At 33.2% G+C, this 21,639-nt stretch overlaps 1 protein-coding gene across 1 annotated transcript; it reads left to right on the top strand.

The window, feature by feature from the left end:
- Positions 1-4,714: 4,714 nt before the first annotated feature.
- LOC142617730 (UPF0481 protein At3g47200-like) lies at positions 4,715-9,842 on the top strand. Its single transcript, XM_075790684.1, has 2 exons — positions 4,715-4,843; positions 8,301-9,842. The coding sequence occupies exon 2, from the start codon at positions 8,331-8,333 to the stop codon at positions 9,774-9,776; it is 1,446 nt and encodes a 481-aa protein (XP_075646799.1). The 5' UTR covers positions 4,715-4,843; positions 8,301-8,330; the 3' UTR covers positions 9,777-9,842.
- The last annotated feature ends 11,797 nt before the right edge of the window (positions 9,843-21,639 follow it).

Genomic DNA, 21,639 nt, shown 5'->3' with positions numbered 1-21,639 from the left:
ATCAAATGATAACTTTATTTACTATATTAACTACTCCATCAGAATCTCCAAAACATCCCCAAACAACTTTTCCACAAAAGTTTCGCAAGAACTAGTATTAATTTTTAGCAGCCCCATTAACAAACATCTCAACTACTCCGACTAAAGACTAAAGAGAGATTGATGACTTATTAAATGTTGTATTAACTGAGTGCCTAACTACTTCGACATCCTAATTAAGTCCAGCTATGGCACACATTTATTCACAATTAATGGGGCCAATCTCGTGGTACGCATGTGTAACTAAATTTGTGTTTATAAATGAGCCGAGCATCTCTCTTGTTTCCAAATGAAAAAAAAAAAAAAAAAAATATATATATATATATATATATATATATATATATATATATATATATGTAATTGATTTTTTTGACAGCTTTTAGTATTTGAAATATGTTAATAGGTGCCCTTAGGGCAATTGTTAATAAACCAAATTAAGAACATATTAACATTACTTTCATGTGAAATGTAGTGAGCTTCTAAAGAGAATTTTGAGAGAGAAACCCTAGAAAAAACTAAGATTGACTTATCCACAATCTTTGACATTTGATTCTCCAAATTCCTCTACTCTCACCCTCTCCATTGACATATCCTTGAGAAGTACATTTGCCAAATGCTTATCTCACCATACCCATATCAATGACGAGGTATTTTTGTGCTTGGAAAGCAGTTCAGAGATGACTAATTCACTTGGATAATGCAATGGGCTTATTGCTGGATCCAAGAAGTTAAAGAAGACACGGTTAGGCTTAACTCTGTTGGAGAAAAAAGCTTAGAGGGCTTAAGTGCATTGGGTATATTAGGTTTGGAGGGTCTATTGCTATTCGTATATCCCAACTTTATTCTTTAGTGGATCATTTGACCGCTTGAAGGGCGGAGGTGAGGTTTTTTGCCGAGTTCTTCGGTTTCCTTTTCGATAACATGGATCGGTGTTATCTTTGTGTTTGCATCTCTCTAACCCTTACTCTCTACCTTTAATTGCTATTGTGTTGTGATTAATTATGGTGTAGAGTTGTTTGCTTGTTTGGGTTTTTGCTTATACCTATTATTCTGCACATCTATTGTTTGGGTATAAGCTTGTGTTGGTTTAATTTAATATTGGGGGTCTATATATTCTTTAGTATTTTTCACACTAATTGAAATTTCAAGTCTAAAATTAATCAAGCCGCAATTAAGAATGTGGGGTATAAACTAGCTTTATCATTAGTAATATTGAGTTTTCACAGCCTTTTCTAAGAAATTAAAAAGAAAGTAAAAAAAAAGAAAAAAAAGAATTGATACTCACATCATAAACTGTACATGAGATAATATTTATAGAAAAATCTAGCCTAAGCATATTCTATCCTAGTAAAATTTAGTCTCTATCTTCTATCTCACTCTTCCTATGTTAGGTTTTAGGACCTTTAGGTTTAAATATATTAGAACTCTAATTTGTAATGTTGGCAAACCATGATCAAAACGTTTTAGTCTTGTTTAGACGTGCTCAAAGTATGTGTTTTTTTTTTTTTTTTTATGTAAAGTTGGAATCGAGTTGCTGTAGGATTTATTGTGCAATTCTGTCTGGCTAGATTGATTGAGAATTAAACTCGACTGATTGAAAGTTGTGCAGATTATTTTTTCTGTAGAATTTTTTAACTCAGCCCAAGCTTGTTTTACGTGTAAGATTTTATGTTTTGCCTTAGGTATAAAAGGGAAAACCCTAGCTACGTTTTTAGTGTGGTTGTTGTGGCTCTTTATGTTGTGTGTGTAAATTTTTTGTGAGATCTAGAAGTGTTTGCCTTCACACATACTTAGAATTATCAAGATCTAGGTTGATGTTAAGAGCTTGGTAATCGTTTTAGTTGCAGATTTAAGAGCTTAAAGATATACAAACAGGAGTGTTTGTACTTGCTGGGAATCCAAGAAAGAAGTAGTCTGTGGATTCGTAGCTATCATGTGATTGTGGTAGTAAGTTTCCTACTTGAGGTAGTAATAGGATGTTAGTGGTCTAAGTCGCTATTGTGTAAACTTCAATTCTTTCATAGTGGATTTAGTTTACCATGAGGATAGTTAGGTTAAATCGTCCACAGGTTTTTTACCGTGTGGTTTTCTTGGGTCATCATATCATTGTGTTATTTATATTTCCATTGCTTTGAATGATACGATTGATATGTGTTAACCTAGATCTATAAAATTTACCTACATTAATCACTTGGCTAAATAACTAGGTTAATCTGATTGTATTTAAGGGGTTTAAAAACGTACATCCTACACCACCACTTCATACTTTACAAATAAAAACTTGCCACATGTTTACCTATTCTATTAAATTCTAATTTACTGCATTCTTATTTAAGTTTACGAAAATAAATTATAAAAAAACCAACAAATAAGATCTACACTGGCCACCACCGCCTTTGTTGGCCCGCACCCATTTAAAATTGCTTGAGCTGAGGATTTCATTGTGATTGTTCCAAGTCTAATTGTAAAGACATCAAACACCACGATCCAGTGAACAAAGTGCCATTATTATTATTATTTTCGTTTTCAAAAATCTCCCACATGGATAATTTTTACCATGTTACTTCTTTCCCAATAACTTTGGATAAGTTGCATCGCTTGCAACCCAACAAAGTAATACATCAAAATTGCGATGCGACGTTGATGGATTTTTTTGTTATTTATTTTTGGTTACTGGACAGCTAAGTGTGGACTGGCCGTGGTAGATGTCTCTTGGTGACGTCAACAGACTCTTCTAGTGACGCCAACCTAGGTGTTGGTGGTGGGCATTGGTGACTGGTGGAGATCTGATTTGTTGAGTTTTTTTTTATTATTATTTATATATTTTTTTCGGAGACTAAAATGAAAAAAAAAAAAAATTTTAATGAAATAAGTAGTCACGTGGTAAGTTTTTATTTTTTATTTATTTATTTTGAGAATCTAGCAAATTTTTATTTGTAGAACGAAGAGAGTGAAACAAAAGATCTAACACAGGCTAAATATGCAACACTTTGTTCTATGAGCTAGGCCTTACAAAATATAGCATTTAAAAACATTATGATTCCAAATCAGGTCAGGTCACAAACATTGATGCGCATAACTAAGCTCCACGTAACTCAATATCTATTTCTACCATTTTGTGAATAAGGTGCAAGTAAATCATGTCATGTGAAGTTACCAAAAAAAAAAAAACAATTCAGGTCGTGTGAATGGATCATGGCTCTCTTCTTGCCACAAAAAGACTAAAAGGCAAGTCAATCCCAGCAATTGAAAGATTTTGACGTGCCGTGGGGCGTGGGCCTTCTTCATTGACAATGGTCCAGTATGGTACTCGTTCTGTTTATGAGAATGACGTCGTCGTTATGACGTGTGCTGTACTTGTTCTGTTTGAGAGAGAGAGAGAGAGAGAGAGATCACTCAATAAGCACTCGACTCATCTCTTGTTGCCAGTCACGAAGAGGGTTACACTTTCTGAATTACTTTTGTGTTTGATAAAAGGACATTATCAATGGCCCTGCTTCCTTAATGAACGAATTAATTGCAAGTGTATCGTTTCATTAGTGGTTGCACCCGATGGGGTCAAGAGTTTGATTTTTTAGCATAGGTCATCAGTCTATCATTGTAGCTTGAAACTGACATTACTGCAAGTGTATCGTTTCATTACTGAACTGAAGTCCAATTACATGATGATTATCAGTCTGAGAGTGAGAGACAGAGACAGAGACAGAGGGAGAGCAAATGTCATTTGTGAGGGTGACTTCATTTTTACATCTTGATGGTAGACATGTATAGAAATCTTATGTGTATTTAAATAAGATGTAAGTAAATCATTCTCTTTAAAGAAAAAGAAAAAAAAGGAGAAAAAGAAAAAGAACAAAATAGTGCAAGTCTTTGTTTTACACAGTATTATTCATAAACCTTCCATGAATTTTGCTTTCGCAAATAAATTGTAATTTAAAGCTGGAAAAGGTGAGAATCGAGTTGGTATGTTCTTTTGTAAATTTGTGTGTATGACGTCATCATAGCATGGTGTGTTTTGTGCTTTTCCTGAGAGATAAAAGGAAAAAAAAAAAAAAAAATTTCTCTGTCTCAAGTCATGCCCATTTAATTTATTTCATGATTTGGATTAAATTTGACAAATTTAAAAGTATACAGAATATCATACCAATTAAAATTTTAGGGTAAATTTCATCCACGTCCTTCTAAGGTTTAGGTTATTACCAACCAAATTCAAGACTTTTTAAACTAACTAATTTGATTCCTAAAACAATTGAGAAAAAATTAACTAACTGTTTAAGGATTAAGTTGGCTTTAGAGACCTACTTGACTAGTTTTGGACCTAGTTGGTATTAGCCCAAATCTCAAAGTATGTTAGTGGAATTTACCCAAAATTTTAATATGACATGATATTTTTTACATTTTTATATTTAAAAAATCAATTATTTTAGAAACACACCGTTTGTCACAATTTGCTAAAGTGGTTGTTAGTGTTTAACAATCACTCACACATTAACCTACTACTTTTTGCTTTGTCCTTATACTATTTCTTAAAAAATAAATCTGAACCACTTGAAATGATTTTGTGTGTGTGTGTGTGTGTGTGTGTGTGGGAGAGGGGGGGGGGGGGGGGGGAGTTTACACTATAAATAGGAGCACAAAAGATATTAAGGAATCATCAAGTGCACAATATATCTTCTTTTATAATTAAGTTTTAGTTATGAGCGGAGAGAAAATGAAGTAAAGCTTGCTTCATCAGGCACCATCTCTAGCCAACTGTGCTGTCCCTCCGAATTAACAAGCATTCACTTCAAAAGAAAATTTGCAGGTTCTTTAGTCCGTCCTTTCACTTTATTTTTGTTCTTCAATATAAAGTTTGCCAAAAATTGAGCATTTACTAATTCAATTGAGTTCATATTCGGTCATGTTTTACTTTGAAATTTTACCTTATAAGTTGGGTTCTAAATGTTTGTATACTATATTAAGACTGTTTTGTGTGGTGTAAAATATTTTTCGGATAATTTTCAATGTTCTCGGGTATTCATTTGGTGCTTCATAAATCTTGGTCAAAAAAATTGAAAGGATTTTAATTTGCAATATATATTCATAGTTACTAAAATACATGTCTTACACCATACGGTGGCAGAGCCAAGATTAAACTTCATAAGGTGCAAAAATTGTATAAACATATATGCTCATGTGCACACATGCACATAATACTTGATACAAAAACTAAAAGCAATCCAAGTGAATATTAAGTGATATTTTAATGTAATAAAACCAACAGTATAATCTCAGATTCATTATAGTTTGTTTACCTATAAAGGATATTTTGCATGAATAAGTTGTATTTTGAATTTTCTTTTTAAGTTAAAATTTCACCTATGAACGAGAATATTATTAATAGCTATATAGACACCAAGCTTACTAATGTAAATTTATGTTAGTATGTAACTATCCCATTTTTTTTTATTGCTTATTGTATAAATTTAATTTTATGAAGGAGAATAAATTATTAAATAAAATATTTAAGGTTCTATTAGGTTTTCTTATATTAGTTTTTAAAGATAATAGTAATAATAATGTTCTTTTTTCCATTTTTTGAAACCTTTCTTTATAGAAAAATTAATATTTCAATAAAAATGACAAAATTTAGGTACAAAATTAGTTGTAACCTAATTTATAGGAGGTGAATTTTAAAAGTTACTCAATATCTTACAAAATTAGTTGTAACCTTACTCAATATCTTTTTATAGGAGGTGAATTTTGACAAATCCATCATTAGATTATATCTTCTTCTTAATTTCATTATATACTTACAAAATTTCTAGAAAATTAAAGATTAATAGTTATGCTATCAATAAATTGTTTAAATTACAAGTTTTTGTAATTTAAAATTATGCATAAAATATAAACTTATAAATCATAAATCATATAATAATTAATATTTGATTGACACACAATTTGACATGTGTATTAAGAGTGTAAAAAACATGCAATTCAACGGTTAGATTTTCAAAATATGTAGTAATGTTTATTTTATTGAGTTAGGTTGTAGTCTCAAGTTATAACCACTTTAGTAACTAAAATTTGTCCTTAAAAAAATACATTAATGTAATTCACCAAGAAAAAAAAAGATGAAAAGAAAAAAGATTATATATAATTAGATTATAATTGGAGAGAAGCGGCAAAGTTATTATAATTATTATTATTGTTTTGGATAAAATATACAAACTTTTATCTCAATATATATATGTGTAATCTTTTTCTTCTTCTTTTTTCTTCTTCTTCTTCTTGTTTTTATTTTTTATTTTAGGAGAAGACCTATATGTGTTCATGAGTAATTCTACAAAGACAAACTTTTTTTTTTTTTTAAACTTTTTATAATTTAGGAGACACACCATCTTCCTTTGGTACGTGTGTGTGTGTGTGGCATTTTTAGTATAAAAGTAGATATGAGTGTAAATTAGTTTTGTTTAATTGATCTAAAAAACTATATAGAAACACCATATATCACCTCGGCTTATTTAAGGTTACAGTTTTTGTCACAATAAAGCTTCATACAATTTATTTTTATAATTTGTGATTAGAAAGAAGATTTATTGATGCTATTTCTATTCACTTTTTCATACATAGAAGTATTATGTGTGCAACATTTTTTACAACACTTTCATAAAAATTATAAATGGTAAGTTGTTATTGATTTAAATTTGAATCCTCTACTAAAATTATTTTTTGTCACCTAATAAAAATCCATAACAACTTGCTTCTTAGAATTTTTTGTGAAAATAATGTGGACATAGCATTTCTCTTTCATTAAAGTCATTTTAATAATAGAAGTCATTTTCAATTCATAACGGGCATCCAGAATAAAAACATTAATAGATTTAGGGATATTTAGGGGGTGTTTGGTAGAGCAGTTTGACTTATGTTGTTTGAGTGTTTTTTTACATATGTGTTGGTGAAAAAGTGTGTGAAAAAATGTGTAATGTTATTTAAAATATGAGTTATTGTGTTAAAACTCACATACCAAACAGGCCCTTAATTTTATAACATGTTGAAATAGTTGATTGTGAGTGATAAATACTTTTTGTCCACTACTTTTTGCATTTAATTTATTTACCATTTTTTTTCACCACTCACAATTGACTATTCCAAAAAAAAAAAAAAATCCTCTCAAATATTAGAAGATTATCTTCGCAAAGAAAGTCTTCTAATATTAAGACAAAATGAAAAAACAATTGTTTTTTTTCATTTTGTCTTAATATTGATATATTCATTTCTTCACTTATTTGATACTATGCTATTGATTTGTTATTACATAAAAAGCTCCAATAGGTGAACAATTCTCCTGCTCTAACATGATCAACTTGTACCTTCAAAATGTAAAGTTGATTTTTGAAGATTTCTTGTATCTTTTACATTTCTTGGCTGAATATAATGTTCATATCATCATATTATAACTATGTTTGTCAATAAATTTCTCACGTATTACTTAATCGACAATTGTGATGCGTACATGAAAAATTAAAACCATTCTATTACAAAATCTTAACAAACTTTAAAGTTTTTTTTTTTTTTTATTATTATTATTTATGGGTCTAGTTAACTAGTGTTCTTAAGGACTTTTTTAATAAAGTATTTAAAAAAAGTTTTGATACCACTTCTATAGGAAGAGCTTGCTTTCCCTCCAGTACTTTTTTAATTGATTTTTTTTTTAAGAGAAATTACTATCACCCATTAACTAAATAAAATATGGAGATTAAAACTCACTACCACATTATTCTAATTAAAGTAGTAACTAACTAGATGTTTAGTTGAAAAAGTACTAGAAGTAAACTAAGTTTTCATAGGAAATAGTCAAGTTGTCAAAATATTAGTTACTTTTTTTTTTTTTTTTTTTTCCATAAAAACTTTTCTAAAAACTTTTCTAAAACTTTTATGAATTGGATAACTTTTAACAAGACCAAAGTACATTTTTGAGCCTTAAACTTTGAGATTATTTTCATCTTTCACCTTTTACCTTTAATATATATGTGTATATATATATATATATATATTGTAGCCCAATTAGGATTTCATCCTTAATGGTGGCAGGTGACTGTGAGTTTGATAATATGATAGTTACAAACATATAATAACAGGGGAGGGAAATTTGAACCTCTGTTGGAAATATCAAGCTACAAGGCTCTTCACGAGTTCTTATTTTTGTGTTTTAATTGAAATAAACTTTGGAATTAATGATTCTATTCAAGTGATTATGATTGTTGTTTATCTGTCACTAGGAAAACTGAACTTGTTGATTATTGGAAAAGATGGCCAAGCTTACTACTGCTGCTGATTCACTTAGAAAAGAAGTTCTTTCGTTTCTAGATACAACTGCAGAAGAAATGAGATGCGAAGAGTTGGCCATTGACATTCCACTGGTAATGGAGCCAGCCCAGTGGAATAAATGTAGCATCTACAGAGTCCCTAAGAAACTTCGCAGGGTAAACAAAGAAGCCTACACTCCAAAGTTAATTTCAATAGGCCCTCTTCACCACGGTGAAAATGAACTAGGTGCCATGGAAATGCTGAAACTAAGATATCTCAGGGAACTTTGCTATCGTACTGGGAAAGACCACAAGGATATTGCAAGTGTTATTGAAGCAAAGGAACTAGAGATCCGTCGTTGTTATGATGAGATTTTTGATATTAGCAGCGAAGATTTCGTGAAAATGGTTCTATTGGATTCTGCATTTATCATTGAGCACTTCTTGAAGTCTACTGTGTGTAGAGAAAATGAAAGCAAAGCCAGTGGAGAAGTTGTAAGCAATGGGAGAGAAGATAGAAACGATTGTGTAACAAGTACACCATTGTTGAGGAAGCACATAATACAAGACTTGTTATTACTTGAGAATCAACTTCCATTTTTTATTCTTGACGAGTTATATGCAAAATTTTTCAATCCTGAACAAAACAAATATAGTTCCTTTCTTTTGCTTGTAAGTAAGTACCTTTTTCCTGATATCGAGGAGAAAGACACAATCATTGATGGGAAGGAATTAGAAGTAAAACATTTTACTGATTTGATGAGACATTTCTACTATCCAACCGATTTAGAAAATACTGGACTACCTATTGAAACTCTGCATAATGCAAAAAAGCTAGATGAGGCAGGAGTGGTATTCAAAAAGCCAGACGAGAGAAGACGGTTACTTCACATAAAATTCAAGAAAAGTAAGCTCACGGAAATATTTCCTTGCTTCACTTGCTCATGGCTCTTGCATTGCTTACCGTGCTTGAAACACTGTCCATGCTTGGTGAATACGCAAACTTTCTTAGAAGTCCCATGCTTGGAGGTACATGATGAAACTGAAGGCATTTTCCGAAACCTCATGGCACTGGAGCTGTGTCATTATCCGTTTAAAACTTACATATGCAATTATATAGTGCTATTGGATTTTCTTATCAACACTAGAGATGATGTGGAATTGCTTGTCGAGAAAGGGATTATTGTTAATAAGTTAGGCAGCAATAAAGCAGTGGCCACTATGGTTAACAAACTTGGCCTAGAAATAGAGCAAAATACATCCTGTTACCATAAACTCGCTCAAGAGCTGAATGACTACTATGACAACGATTGTAACCGTAATATGGGATCCTTGAGAACAATATATTTTGGTGATATTTGGAGAGGCACTGCAACTTTTATTGGGGTCATAGTCCTGCTTGTAACTTTCTTGAATTTCTTAAGGCCTTTTGTCCTCAAGAATATTTAAGAATTTTCTTTGTGATTTTATCAAATAGTTGGAAAATTGGTAATTGCTTGTAGTTGTATTCGGTGTTGTCAATCTGTTTAGTTTGTGATATCCTTTCCTTTGTAGAAAGTTCTATATTGTAAGGTATTGAAACTTGAATACATATTGAAACTATTTTTCTTTGAAGTGCTGAAGTAAGTTCATTGCCTTCACACACACACATACACACACAAAAAGGTTATTTGTTGTGTTATAGGTTAGCCCCAATTCATTAATTTAGTTACCCAAGTTGATTAATTAGGTCAAATTACATGCAATATCATGGAGGCATAAATAATAATCTAGAGTGTAGCGGAAAATAAATTGACACGGTGATTTGTTGACTAATGGAGAAAAGCTTTCACAAGAAAAAAAAAAAAAAAAAAAAAAAAAAAAAAAAAAAAAAACCTCCACCAAGTGATTTTCATGTCACCACTACCAAGAATCATTAGTCAAAATCAAGAGATTACAAGTATAACGAATCTTAACTCAAATCGGGCCTATCTCAAAGTACATATCTACAGTAGAATCCTCACGCCAATCCTTAATTGGTCTTGATTTTGTAGACTTATTCCTTTTGCACGAATCCAGTATGTTACTTACTCCCAACAACTTGAAGCTTATTCTTAGATGCTAAGTTCTTCAATACACTTTAATAGAAGGAAGCACTTAGATCACAAAATCCTAAGGCACGTATGAACACAGTAGCTTAACAATAAGTGTATAGATTCTCTATGTGAGTCTCTGTACACGATGACGGCTATAAAATAATCATTTTATATAATCTAGAAGTTTAGTGAACGAATTGAAACCTTAGAACTCCAACTCATCATGGGCCAAAAATATTTTTTGGAATTCTGGATCTTTGAAGCTCGATAGATCAAGTAGTATCGAGTTTGTATCGAGATTCACTAAATCTTTGATAGAAACTTGTATCGAGCTTGTGTTGAGGTTCACTCTTTTCAACTTTTCACACTTGTTTCTTGGTGCAATCTTCATATATTCAATAATACCACTTGTTTTGTTTATAAGACATATTTCATGATATTTTAGAATTCACTTAAAACTATCCAAATACAAGTAAAGTACATTTTGTCAAAGGATATGCCAACTAATGAAACATATGGCTCTAACATTATTATATTTTATTTGTATTCCAAATTTGATCATATTGATAGGAATGATACTAGTATGCGGAATTATTATAGAGAGATATTCAGTTCTGCAATGTTTTTAAGACTATATAACTAGATTATAAATTTTAATTTATATTTTGTAGTTGGAGTAATTTATGGAAAAAATCATTCACAGATTCATATATATATGAAGAGAAAAAGTGTTTAGGATTTTGAGGCTATCACTCATTTCGATATTTCAAATGCTGAAACTTATGATTGTGAAACCCCTGAGTCAAAGTTGTGAACCTAAATAAATACATTAAAATGTGATCTTAAATTACAACAACTAATATCCACGTTAATGGACTCGGTGAACATTTCAAAGTTGAGCCATATAAAAATTAAAGTTAGGATTAAAATTAAAACAATCTGAGTCTAAAAATAAATTTATGAAATAAAACATTGTTTTTACTTTTCAATTATGAATCTTTAATTTTTTTTTTGAATTTAAGAACTTTATTTAATATAGCTGGTCCCTTCTAAAAAAAATTGCTGGCTTCTACAGTAGCTTCACTTGTGACCCTTTTAACTGTTGAGAGTGTCGTCAGCCAGGATGAGAGCGACACTCTGATCATTCTGGTATTCTGTAAAACAGACATTAGAAATGGTCTTTCTTGTCACATTTAAGAGTTGTTTCTATGTGTGGGCTTCTCACTCTTTCTCTCTCTAAGGAAATTCAAAGTAAATATAACCAATTCTCTTATTAACCAAAGAGTAAGAAAGAATAATTACAAGTAAAGCTCTGTTTCTATGTATATACAAAACCAGAACATCAAAATGAAGAAGATGAACTAATTAAGAGCATTTACATCGATCCATGTATAATAAAAGAATATGCAAAATTTACATAATTTTGCCTAAAAAATGACCTACATCAATCTTTATATAATTATGTAAATTTATAAGTTTGTTATAGTAACCGAGAAAATTTACACTGACATTATTCATTTTGTATTTAATTGTTTATTCTTTTTTTATATATTTCAAATATGAAAAAAGAGGGTGGATGATGGTTGTTGTATACGAAGAAAGATAAACGATTTAAAAAATCAAGAAAAAAATAATATTTTAATGAAATGTAGTGTAAAATAAATAATCTAATGTGAGATGTTTTGAAAAGTATGTAAAATAGAAAAAAAAAAAAGTTTTTACATTAAAATAAACATAAATTTTTGCATGAATTGGTGTGAATGCTCTAAATAAATATATTCCAACCAAGCAGGAAAACTGGAAATACAAACTTTGTGGTAACTAACTTCTGCCATGTGTCCAAAGCTGATTGGTTTCATATTCACAAGTGCTCTAGTCAGTTATGTGAGCATCTTTGTGTTCCTTTGCTAGAATCAAAGTGACTGTGGTTTACTAGTAGAACAACTTTGCTACTTTGGTAGAACGACTGTGCTTTAGTCAGTTATGTGAGCGTCTTTGTTATTCCATTAAGCTGACACGGTGTCGTTTGAAGACATAATTTATTTGCTTGCATCTTAACAAAGTCTTCGTTAATTGTATGACTTGACATGACTAATAGTTGTTAAATGTATGAGAGAGAGTGCACTCCAAAAAAAAAAAAAAACGAATGTATGAGAGAGAGAGAGAGAGAGAGAGAGAGAGAGAGAGAGAGAGAGTCCATTTTAGGTATTGATGACATGGTTGGAAAATGTGGTCATGTATTGTTTCTGAGTACGACAGTGAGAAATAACCACATTTTCAATTAATACATGGATAAGTATGGATGCGGTACCATTGCACACCCTTGGTACAATAGTCACTCCACAACTATAAGTGTTTGTGGGGTGCGGGGTGCGGGGTGTAGGGGGCAAGGGTCAGGGTTCAAGTCTCCAAGAGGGAGTTTCACACACATATACACTTAGATTAGGTTAGAATAGAATTCTATCTTGTATAAAAAAAAAAAAAAAAAAAAAAACAAGTATGGGTGTGGTGATCTATCATTATATTCCATACGCAGAGAATGATAACACAAAATGAGAAAAGATGAATGTAAACTATTAAATTTATCAGAGGCTGCTCAAATTTATAGAGAGGAACTCTAAAATCGATTATATGCAGGAAAAAAAAATTTAGTCTAAATTTTTTTTAATAATAAAATTTGGTTTTTTGTAATAATATTTGTTGTAGATATATTTTACCGTATAAATAATTGATTACCGATCCTCTCTGTGGGTCAAGTTTTATAATATAAAAAAAATAGAAAGAACATTGCTACTACTTTTGAAAATAATATAAAAGCAAAGGAGGAGAAAAAAGGGAAAATAAAGTAGTATTTTAATCTAGAAGGAAAAATACAAAATAAAAGAACGTTGCTACTACTTCTGAAAAAAAAAAAAAAATTGTTCTTGTTCTTCTTCATGTGAGAATTAGTACAAAACCAATCAAATCAAATCAAATTTTATAGATATATACACACACACATACATGTATGTATATTAATTAAGTTCTTTTTGGTTTCTATACATTAGTAATTGTACACTTTCTTATGAGATATGTATATTGTGATATTTGCTACATGATAATCACTATATATTATTAGGTTAAGATATCAATTAATTTTTGTTGTAGTTGGGATTCAAACACAGATCTCTTCTTTGACAATAAAAATATTTTCCAGTTGAACTAGCTAGAATTCACGAAATGATTGTTAGACAATATCATATTATATTTGCAAATGTTCATGTCTCAAGACTCAAGAGGAACTTTCTCCTTCCCTTTAAATGAATTATGTGTATATATAATTTATTATTAAAAAAATTATATTAATAGTCTTACTTCTTAATCCTGATTTTTCTTTGTTTATTTCTAATCCTAATTGTTCTTTTTGTTGAGGGTTGTTTTTTAACCAACACACGTGCTGTGCTTCGATATGTTGGCAATTAGACCCAAGGTTGTTTAGGAAGTCTAGACTGGAACTTGTGTTAACGGGTCACCCTTTGGCGCGCTGTGGCCACGCTTTCTCCTAAGCAATAAAATAACATTGTAAGTGTTTGAGGGTCTATTTGGGATCCTTTTTTTTTTTGCTGAAATTAAAAATTTTTTGCTCAAAGTACTGTAAATAAAGTTAAAAGATAGTTGAAATAATATAGTAGGACCCATGAATAGTACCAAAGAGTGTAGTAAGGTCCATGAATAGTAGTAAAAATAAGTTGAATAATAAAATAAGCTGGTTTTTTTTTTCCCCTTATCTCATCTCCCCCTTTCCCTGTATATAAATGTGTGTGTATGTGTTTCTCAAAAAAAAAAAAAAAAAAAAGATTAAAGCAATATTTTATAATATTCACAATAGAAAGGAGATTGAAAATAGAATATTTAAGACTTATGTATTTTATTGTGAACTAATTTTGCAATAGAGCTCCTCTGTTGAACTTTCATATGGTACTATATGACATTCTTTAGCGGTTCCTCACGATGTTGTGGTAGTTCCTTTGCAAAATTCTGATATGGTATTGTTTTGACATTCTTTAGCGTTTTCTTTGGAGTGATGGTACCACCATAGAACTCTAGTGGGGTACTATTCTAATATTCTGTAGTAGTTCTTTGAGAGCGATGTTGTAGTGGTTCCTTTGCAAAACTCTAATTAATGTGGTACTATTCTAATATTCTGCAATAGTTCCTTGGGAGCGATGATGCAGTTTCCCAGAGTGGTGTGGTAGTGTGGTACTACTGTGATATTCTCCTAAAGAACTCTTACTGTAAAACATTCAAGTTAACATGGTCCATGGAAACTTCTACTGAAGCACCAAAAAATGTAAAATATAATAATATGCATAGTAAGAGGAAGATTTTATTTGAATGGGAGAGAGTGAGAATTGATGTGTGCATATTTTTGTAGAAGGTCTTTTAGAGGCAAAGTGATATTTTTGATGATTTGGAAGAGGTAGAATAAAGCCATCTCCTCTTTTGGACTTCCCTGTTTCTTCTTCCCTCTTCTTCTTCCTTTTGTTATTCTTTGGTGTTATTTTTGTAGTAGATATGGTTTGGTTCCTCTAGACAGAGATGCCTTTGTTTTGCTGAGTACACTATTGCTTTTTGCCATGAATCTAAAGTAGTTCGGTAGACTTACATTGGACAGAGGGTTGCCAGCAAACTTAACTTAGTTTGAAAATTATAACTTGGAAAGAGCATTTGGCTTTAGCTACAAAAGAAAGATGCCTTCATTGAAAGTTAAAGGAGTTGGTAGAGTATTTAATGTAATAGATGACAACATGATTGATAGGAAAAATTGAGAGGGAATAGTAGGGAGCTATCATACACGCAGTGGAACCAACTCAAATCATTGGTTCATGTATTCCAAGCTAATACATTAACTAAGGGAAAAACTACAAGTTCCACCATTCACCAGAAACCACTTCCCCATCGACTAAACCACTTCTCCCTTACTGCAAAATTGAGATTTTCCATGGGCTTGGACCATGGGTTAGAGAGATGATGCCCTTGTTTGGTCTTTTTCAATTCCATAACTCATGATGTTTACTTTTGTGGAACTGTTTTTGTGGAATTTCATTCATGGAATTGAGTCTCAAGACTTCCTTTTTTTATTTTATTTTTTTATTAATACAAGATAAAAATTCTACTTTAGAATAATTTAAGTGTATATGTGTGTGAAACTCACTTTTGGAGACTGGAACTCTGGCTCTTGCCTCTCACACCACACAAACACTTATACTTGTAGAGTGACCATCGCACCAAGGGTGTACGATGATGTCTCAACACTCATTTTTACTCTTTTTTTTTTTTTTTTTGTCTTCCCCTTCTTGGGTCCTTTATGAGGATAATTAATTCCATTTGTGGGTTATTTCACACTCATTGATGGGCTTTTACACCCATTTTGTATCTCCTATTTCTTTCCTTTCCATGGCCTTACTTCCTTTTTTGCTGGGGTTTTTAGGATCCCTTTCGAGGACTCTTTCATTTGTACTATTTTCTTGGGTCATGCTCACCTTATACATGGCTTTTTTCTTTTCTTCTTTCACTGTTGGGCTTTTGCCCACTCTTTGTGATCCTTCAAACTCTTTTGTAAGAGTGTTCTCATGGAACCATGGGTCCTTTGGGTTCTCATAAGGCCTACAATTTGGTAATAAGAATAATGCTACATCTACAATATTTTCACAAAAAATCTTATACAAGTTGTTATTATTGGGTAAAAAAGTGATGTCTATATTGAGCTCAAATTAGAATATCACATAGGAATTTTTTGTGAAATTATTGAGGATGTAGCATTATTCTTATTTTTGTTGAACTTAGAATCTTGTGATTCTCAAGTCAGGGTGTTCAATATTTTTATTAAGGTGGTCAAAATAGGTTAATTTAATATATAATTTTTTTGTAAATAAATATATACATTTTTTTTTTGTGCAACTTAGGGTGATTTTATGACCACACTGAGTTAAACATGAGCCGCCCCTGTTTCAAAGAGGAGATCATGCCACATCTATCACCTGTCCTCAACTCGAATCAAGAAAAACCAAGACCATATTTTTATTTTTATTCGATAGAAAGTGGCCGATAATATCAAATATACTATTTTGCATGGCCATATGTACATAAATATTTAACTAGACAATCTCATAGTATATGATTAGAAACAACCACAAATGCCTCACAAAGATAAAACATATTTTTATTCTCTTGTGGGAGAGGGGGTGCACTAGTTGTTAATGTATCACTACAGGTTTCAGCATTAGTCATGCAACTATCAGATGCAACATTTACTGTTAGGTAGTCATGAGCTTTCCACGCAGTTTTTGCATCTTCTATTTAGCTAATAGAAATATCATAGATTTTGAGGCAATCATCTAATTGCTTTATCAATTTGGGGTATGCAGTCTTGTTGATGAGTGAGCGAATAAGGGCAAGTATTAGCAGCAACATATATCAAGTGAATTGAAATATTGGTAAGGCCAACAAGATCTACAAAAGGTGTATGAAGATCAGATTTGAGGGCTTGCAAACAGAAAGGAGGGTCTTCGTGAGAAGAGCAAATTTCTTTAAGCACATTTTCTGATACCTTTACACTTAGCCGAGCATTTGTTGGGCAAATCAACAGGATTGCTAGCAAAAGAGAGAGAAAGAAGGAGGCACAAAAAGAGGGGGCCATTTCTGTCATCCTTCACTAACACCAATTGTTGGGTTTGATTTCTTCAAAGGAACGTATTGTGAAATAAAACAATAGAAGCATTTAAACTCTATCTTTGATAACCTACACAATTTATTATTAAATAGATACAATAGAATTTCGACTTATGATGTCCATTCTAGGATTATTAATCACCACACACATTTGGTGTGATGATCACTCCACAAGTATAAGTGTTTATGAGGTGTGGGGGGCAAGGGCCGGGGTTCAAGTCTCTAAGAAGAAGCTTCACACACATATACACTTAGATTAAGTTAGAGTAGAAATTATATCTTGTATTTAAAAAAAAAAGATTATTACCATTTATTATCAAGCTAATTAAGAAACCAATTAGTTATAAAATAAAACAAAGGGAATGTTCTCTTAGGAAATATTTTTAGAAACTTTTATGGTAAAAGAAAAAAAAACAATTGATTTTTTTTAACAAATTTTTATATTTTCCATAAAAATAATATCAAATTTTTCTCAGAATGGTCCATTAACAAATACTCTAAGAGCACCAGTTAACCGAACCCTGAAAGAAAATACATTACTTGTAATTAATGTGAATACAATATCATATGTCTATAATTTATAACCTGTATAAAATTTCCATAAACAAAATCTACATAAAATTGAATACGTTTGTCTTTTGGTTGACTTAATAATTTTTTGCCACTTAATTTTTTGGATTTCACAATTTTACATGTCAATATTATGATACGTATACTTTTTATTTGAATTTAAATTATATTCTTTATTTAAATCCTCAACTAAATATTTCTGCTTTATATTTTCTTTAAAAAATGGAATAAACAATTTTCCATACAAAATTGTAATAAATTTCTATTAATAACTTACATAATTATTATCTAATTTAATATTTAATATTTCATATATAGATAAAATCATAAAAAATGTCTATTAACAACTATTATAATTATAAAATTTCATATTTCTTATTTACACAAAAAATAAAGGACAAAATTTGACAACAAACTTTGTTGTAATTTAATTAAGGTTACAACTTCACTGAATATTTTTTTATTGAATGTGAATTTTGACAAATCTAAATTTGGAATATATTTTCTTTTTATATCTTCTATGCTTGCAAAATGTCAAGAAAATCTAATATCAATAGTTATGTCATCAATGATATGTTTAAATTTTAAGTTTCTGCAGTCTAAAATCTACATAAAAATATGTTTATGGATCAAATAATAAATTACATCTGATTGGCATGAAATTTTATAAACTTGTTAAGAATATAAAAAACATGCAATTTAACAATTTCATTTTCAAAATATGTAGTTATGATATTTTTTTTTAAGATAGAGTTGTAATCTTAGGCTACAATCAAATTTGTAGTCCAATTTTATCTAAAAATAAAAGTAAAAGATTTTAGATCAAATTGTATTTTATTAAACTTTTTTGTGCATTGTAGAGGTTACTGATTATATATATGATGGTACTGACGAAGATGGGACTAACGAAGATAAGTATAGACGAAGCTGCCTTCACAGACGAACATGACCAGTATCCACGTCATCAAAAAGAATTAATGCCATTCAATGCTGCCAATAAAGCTCCAACCGTTACAAGACCAGCTGGACGAACCGATGGGAAGGCATTAAAGTCCATAACTCCACCAGAGACGTTATCAGGGAGTCATTAACACTCCAACGGCCATAATCCCCAAGGGTATATAAAACCCTCATAACACCAATACAAGGTACGAAAAAAGACAGCATCATAACCTGAATCATTTTTATTGACATTTCGATTATCATCTTCTTTAGTACTGACTTTACCATCGGAGGCGTTGTGGCAGGCACCACACCGGTGACCACTTAAGTAAGTTCTTGCTCCCGCAGGGTCGTCAGAGCACATCCAGGAGCCATCTGGACGAGTCCCAGCAAACCAACGAGATACTGCTTCATCAGTTTGGCGCTGTCTGTGGGAACGACTTTCTCATACAACCAGAACGTGGTTCCTACCAGCTCCAGATGGAATCTAACCAGGACTCAGCGGCCTTGGCGCAGCAAGTCCGAAATCTCGCAGCCACCGTCGAAGAACTTACTAGACAGAATCAAGAGATGAGACAGAGGTTACAGCAAGAGGAGAACCGGTCAAGAGCTGTCCAAGAGGACGAGGGGGATAGCCATGGAAGAAGTGACCGACGGCGAACGGTAACCCCAGAGGAACAACATTCTGACATCCTCCAAGAGATGAGGAAGGAGATGGATGAATTAAGAAACGCTACCAAGAAAAGACCGATCGAAGCCTGGATAAAATGGTTAGAGCGACGAAATTTCGGCTACCTCAGCTTGAGCCTTTTGACGGGCTCAAAGATCCCCAAGATCACCTTAACACCTTCAAGACGACCTTAGGCCTTCAACAGCCCCCTGACGAGATCATGTGTCGTTCATTCCCCACTACGCTGAAGGGAGCTGGACGAGAATGGTTCACGAGATTGCCCACTTTGTCCATCGACAACTTTGAGTAGTTAAGTAGTGCTTTCCTGCGCCATTTCGTCGGAGGGCAACGTCCCAAAAGACCAGCGGATCACCTACTCACTATTAAGCAAGGAGAGAGGGAGACCTTGTGACCGTATGTAAAACGCTTCACATGGGAGACTCTAGAGGTGGACGATGTAGACGATAAGGTCCAGCTGACGACATTTAAGGCAGGGCTTAAGTCCAGAGAATTCGTCGTCTCGTTAGCAAAGAATCCGCCCCGGAAGATGGCAGAGATGTTATTGAAAGCTCAAAAGTACATGAATGCTGAGGATGCACTGGCGGCCATCGTAGACGAGGGGAAGCTAAAGACAGAAGGAAGGAAGGAAGACGAACGCAGGGGACAAAAGAGGGAGCGTCCGAGCCGCCGGGGAGGTGACACCGACAGACGAAAAGACGAGAAAGTTCCACGACCGGTAAAATTCACGCCTCTAATTATGCCTGTTGACAAAATTTTGACACAGATCCAGGATCAACACCACCTAAAGTGGCCGAGGCCCTTGCACTCGTCACCAAGTGTGCGGGACAAAAGCAAATATTGCCGATTCCACAAGGACCACGGCCATTACACAGAAGATTGCCGAGATCTGAAGGGACAAATATAAGAATTGATACAGAAAGGAAAACTTCAGAAGTACGTAAAGAAGGGGGACTCCAGCAGGTTCAGAGAGGGCGACACGAGCCAACGAGAGCCCTCGTCCAAAAACGAGAGTCGCCAATCTCAACCACAAGAAGTGATCGGGGAGATAAGCACGATAGCAGGAGGACCTTTCGTGGGGGGATCGTACAAGTCCCTCAAGAAAGCATACCACAGACAAGTAAACAGTGTCCACATGGAACCCCCATTGAAACAAAGAAGGACGAACCAAGATATATTCTTCAGCGAAGAGGACGCAAGAGGAGTCAGGCAGCCCCATAACGACCCTCTGGTGATAGCACTCACAATTGAAGGGTTCAATACTAAAAGGATCCTCGTCGACAACGGTAGCTCTGCAGACATTATGTACCTATCGGCCTTCCAACAGTTGAAACTAGGTCCTGGTAGATTGCGCCCGTTTGAGTCCCCCCTCGTCAGCTTTAGCGGTGACAGGGTATACCCCAAGGGCATTGTGACACTAAAAGTCACGATAGGCGCCTACCCGAAGCAGCAGACCCGTCATCTGGACTTCCTGGTTGTGGACTGCCCCTCTTCGTACAATGTGATTATTGGTAGGCCCACACTCAACCGGTGGAAGGCAGCAACGTCCACCTACTGCCTAAAGATAAAATTCCCAACTGAAGACGGAGTCGGTGAGGTAAAAGGAGACCAAGTCTTGGCCAGAGAATGCTACCAGGCCGTGTTGGCTGCAGGAGAAAACCACACATGGACGATCGAGAGAGAAAAAGAAGACAAAATGGAAGCCCTGGAAACGGTGGAACTCGTTGAGGGGGAAAGCTCAAAGGTGACGAGGATAGGTACAACCATAAGCCCCGAGATGAGGAATGAACTAGTCCGTTTCCTTAAAGGAAATTTGGACGTATTTGCATGGAGTCACGAAGATATGCCGGGCATACCATGCCAGGTAATCCAACACAAGTTGAAGACAGATCCCGAGAAGAAACCCGTCCAGCAGAAACGACGGGTCTTTGCCCCCGAATGAAACCAAGCAATCAAGGAAGAAGTTAATAGATTGTTGCAGGCAGACTTCATCCGAGAAGTTTACTATCCCGAATGGCTGGCCAACGTCGTGCTAGTGAAGAAAGCAAATGGAAAGTGGAGAATGTGTGTAGACTTCACGGACCAGAACAAGGCCTGCCCGAAAGATAGTTTTCCCCTGCCAAGGATAGATCAGTTGGTAGACTCTATGGCTGGACATAAATAACTAACATTCATGGATGCATTTTCAGGTTACAACCAGATAAAGATGGCTGAGGAAGATCAGGAAAAAACTGCTTTCATCACAAGCCAAGGACTCTACTGCTATAAAGTAATGCCCTTCGGACTAAAAAACGCAAGAGCAACGTACCAAAGACTGGTAAACAAG

Source organism: Castanea sativa, chromosome 11 (assembly GCF_040712315.1).
Source record: "Castanea sativa cultivar Marrone di Chiusa Pesio chromosome 11, ASM4071231v1".
Taxonomy (NCBI): Eukaryota; Viridiplantae; Streptophyta; class Magnoliopsida; order Fagales; family Fagaceae; genus Castanea; species Castanea sativa.
This window is presented reverse-complemented; position numbering and strand designations above follow the sequence as displayed.

Coding starts and splice junctions, on each gene's coding strand:
- LOC142617730 (XM_075790684.1), top strand. CDS start 8,331: ATGGCCAAGCTTACTACTGCTGCTGATTCACTTAGAAAAGAAGTTCTT.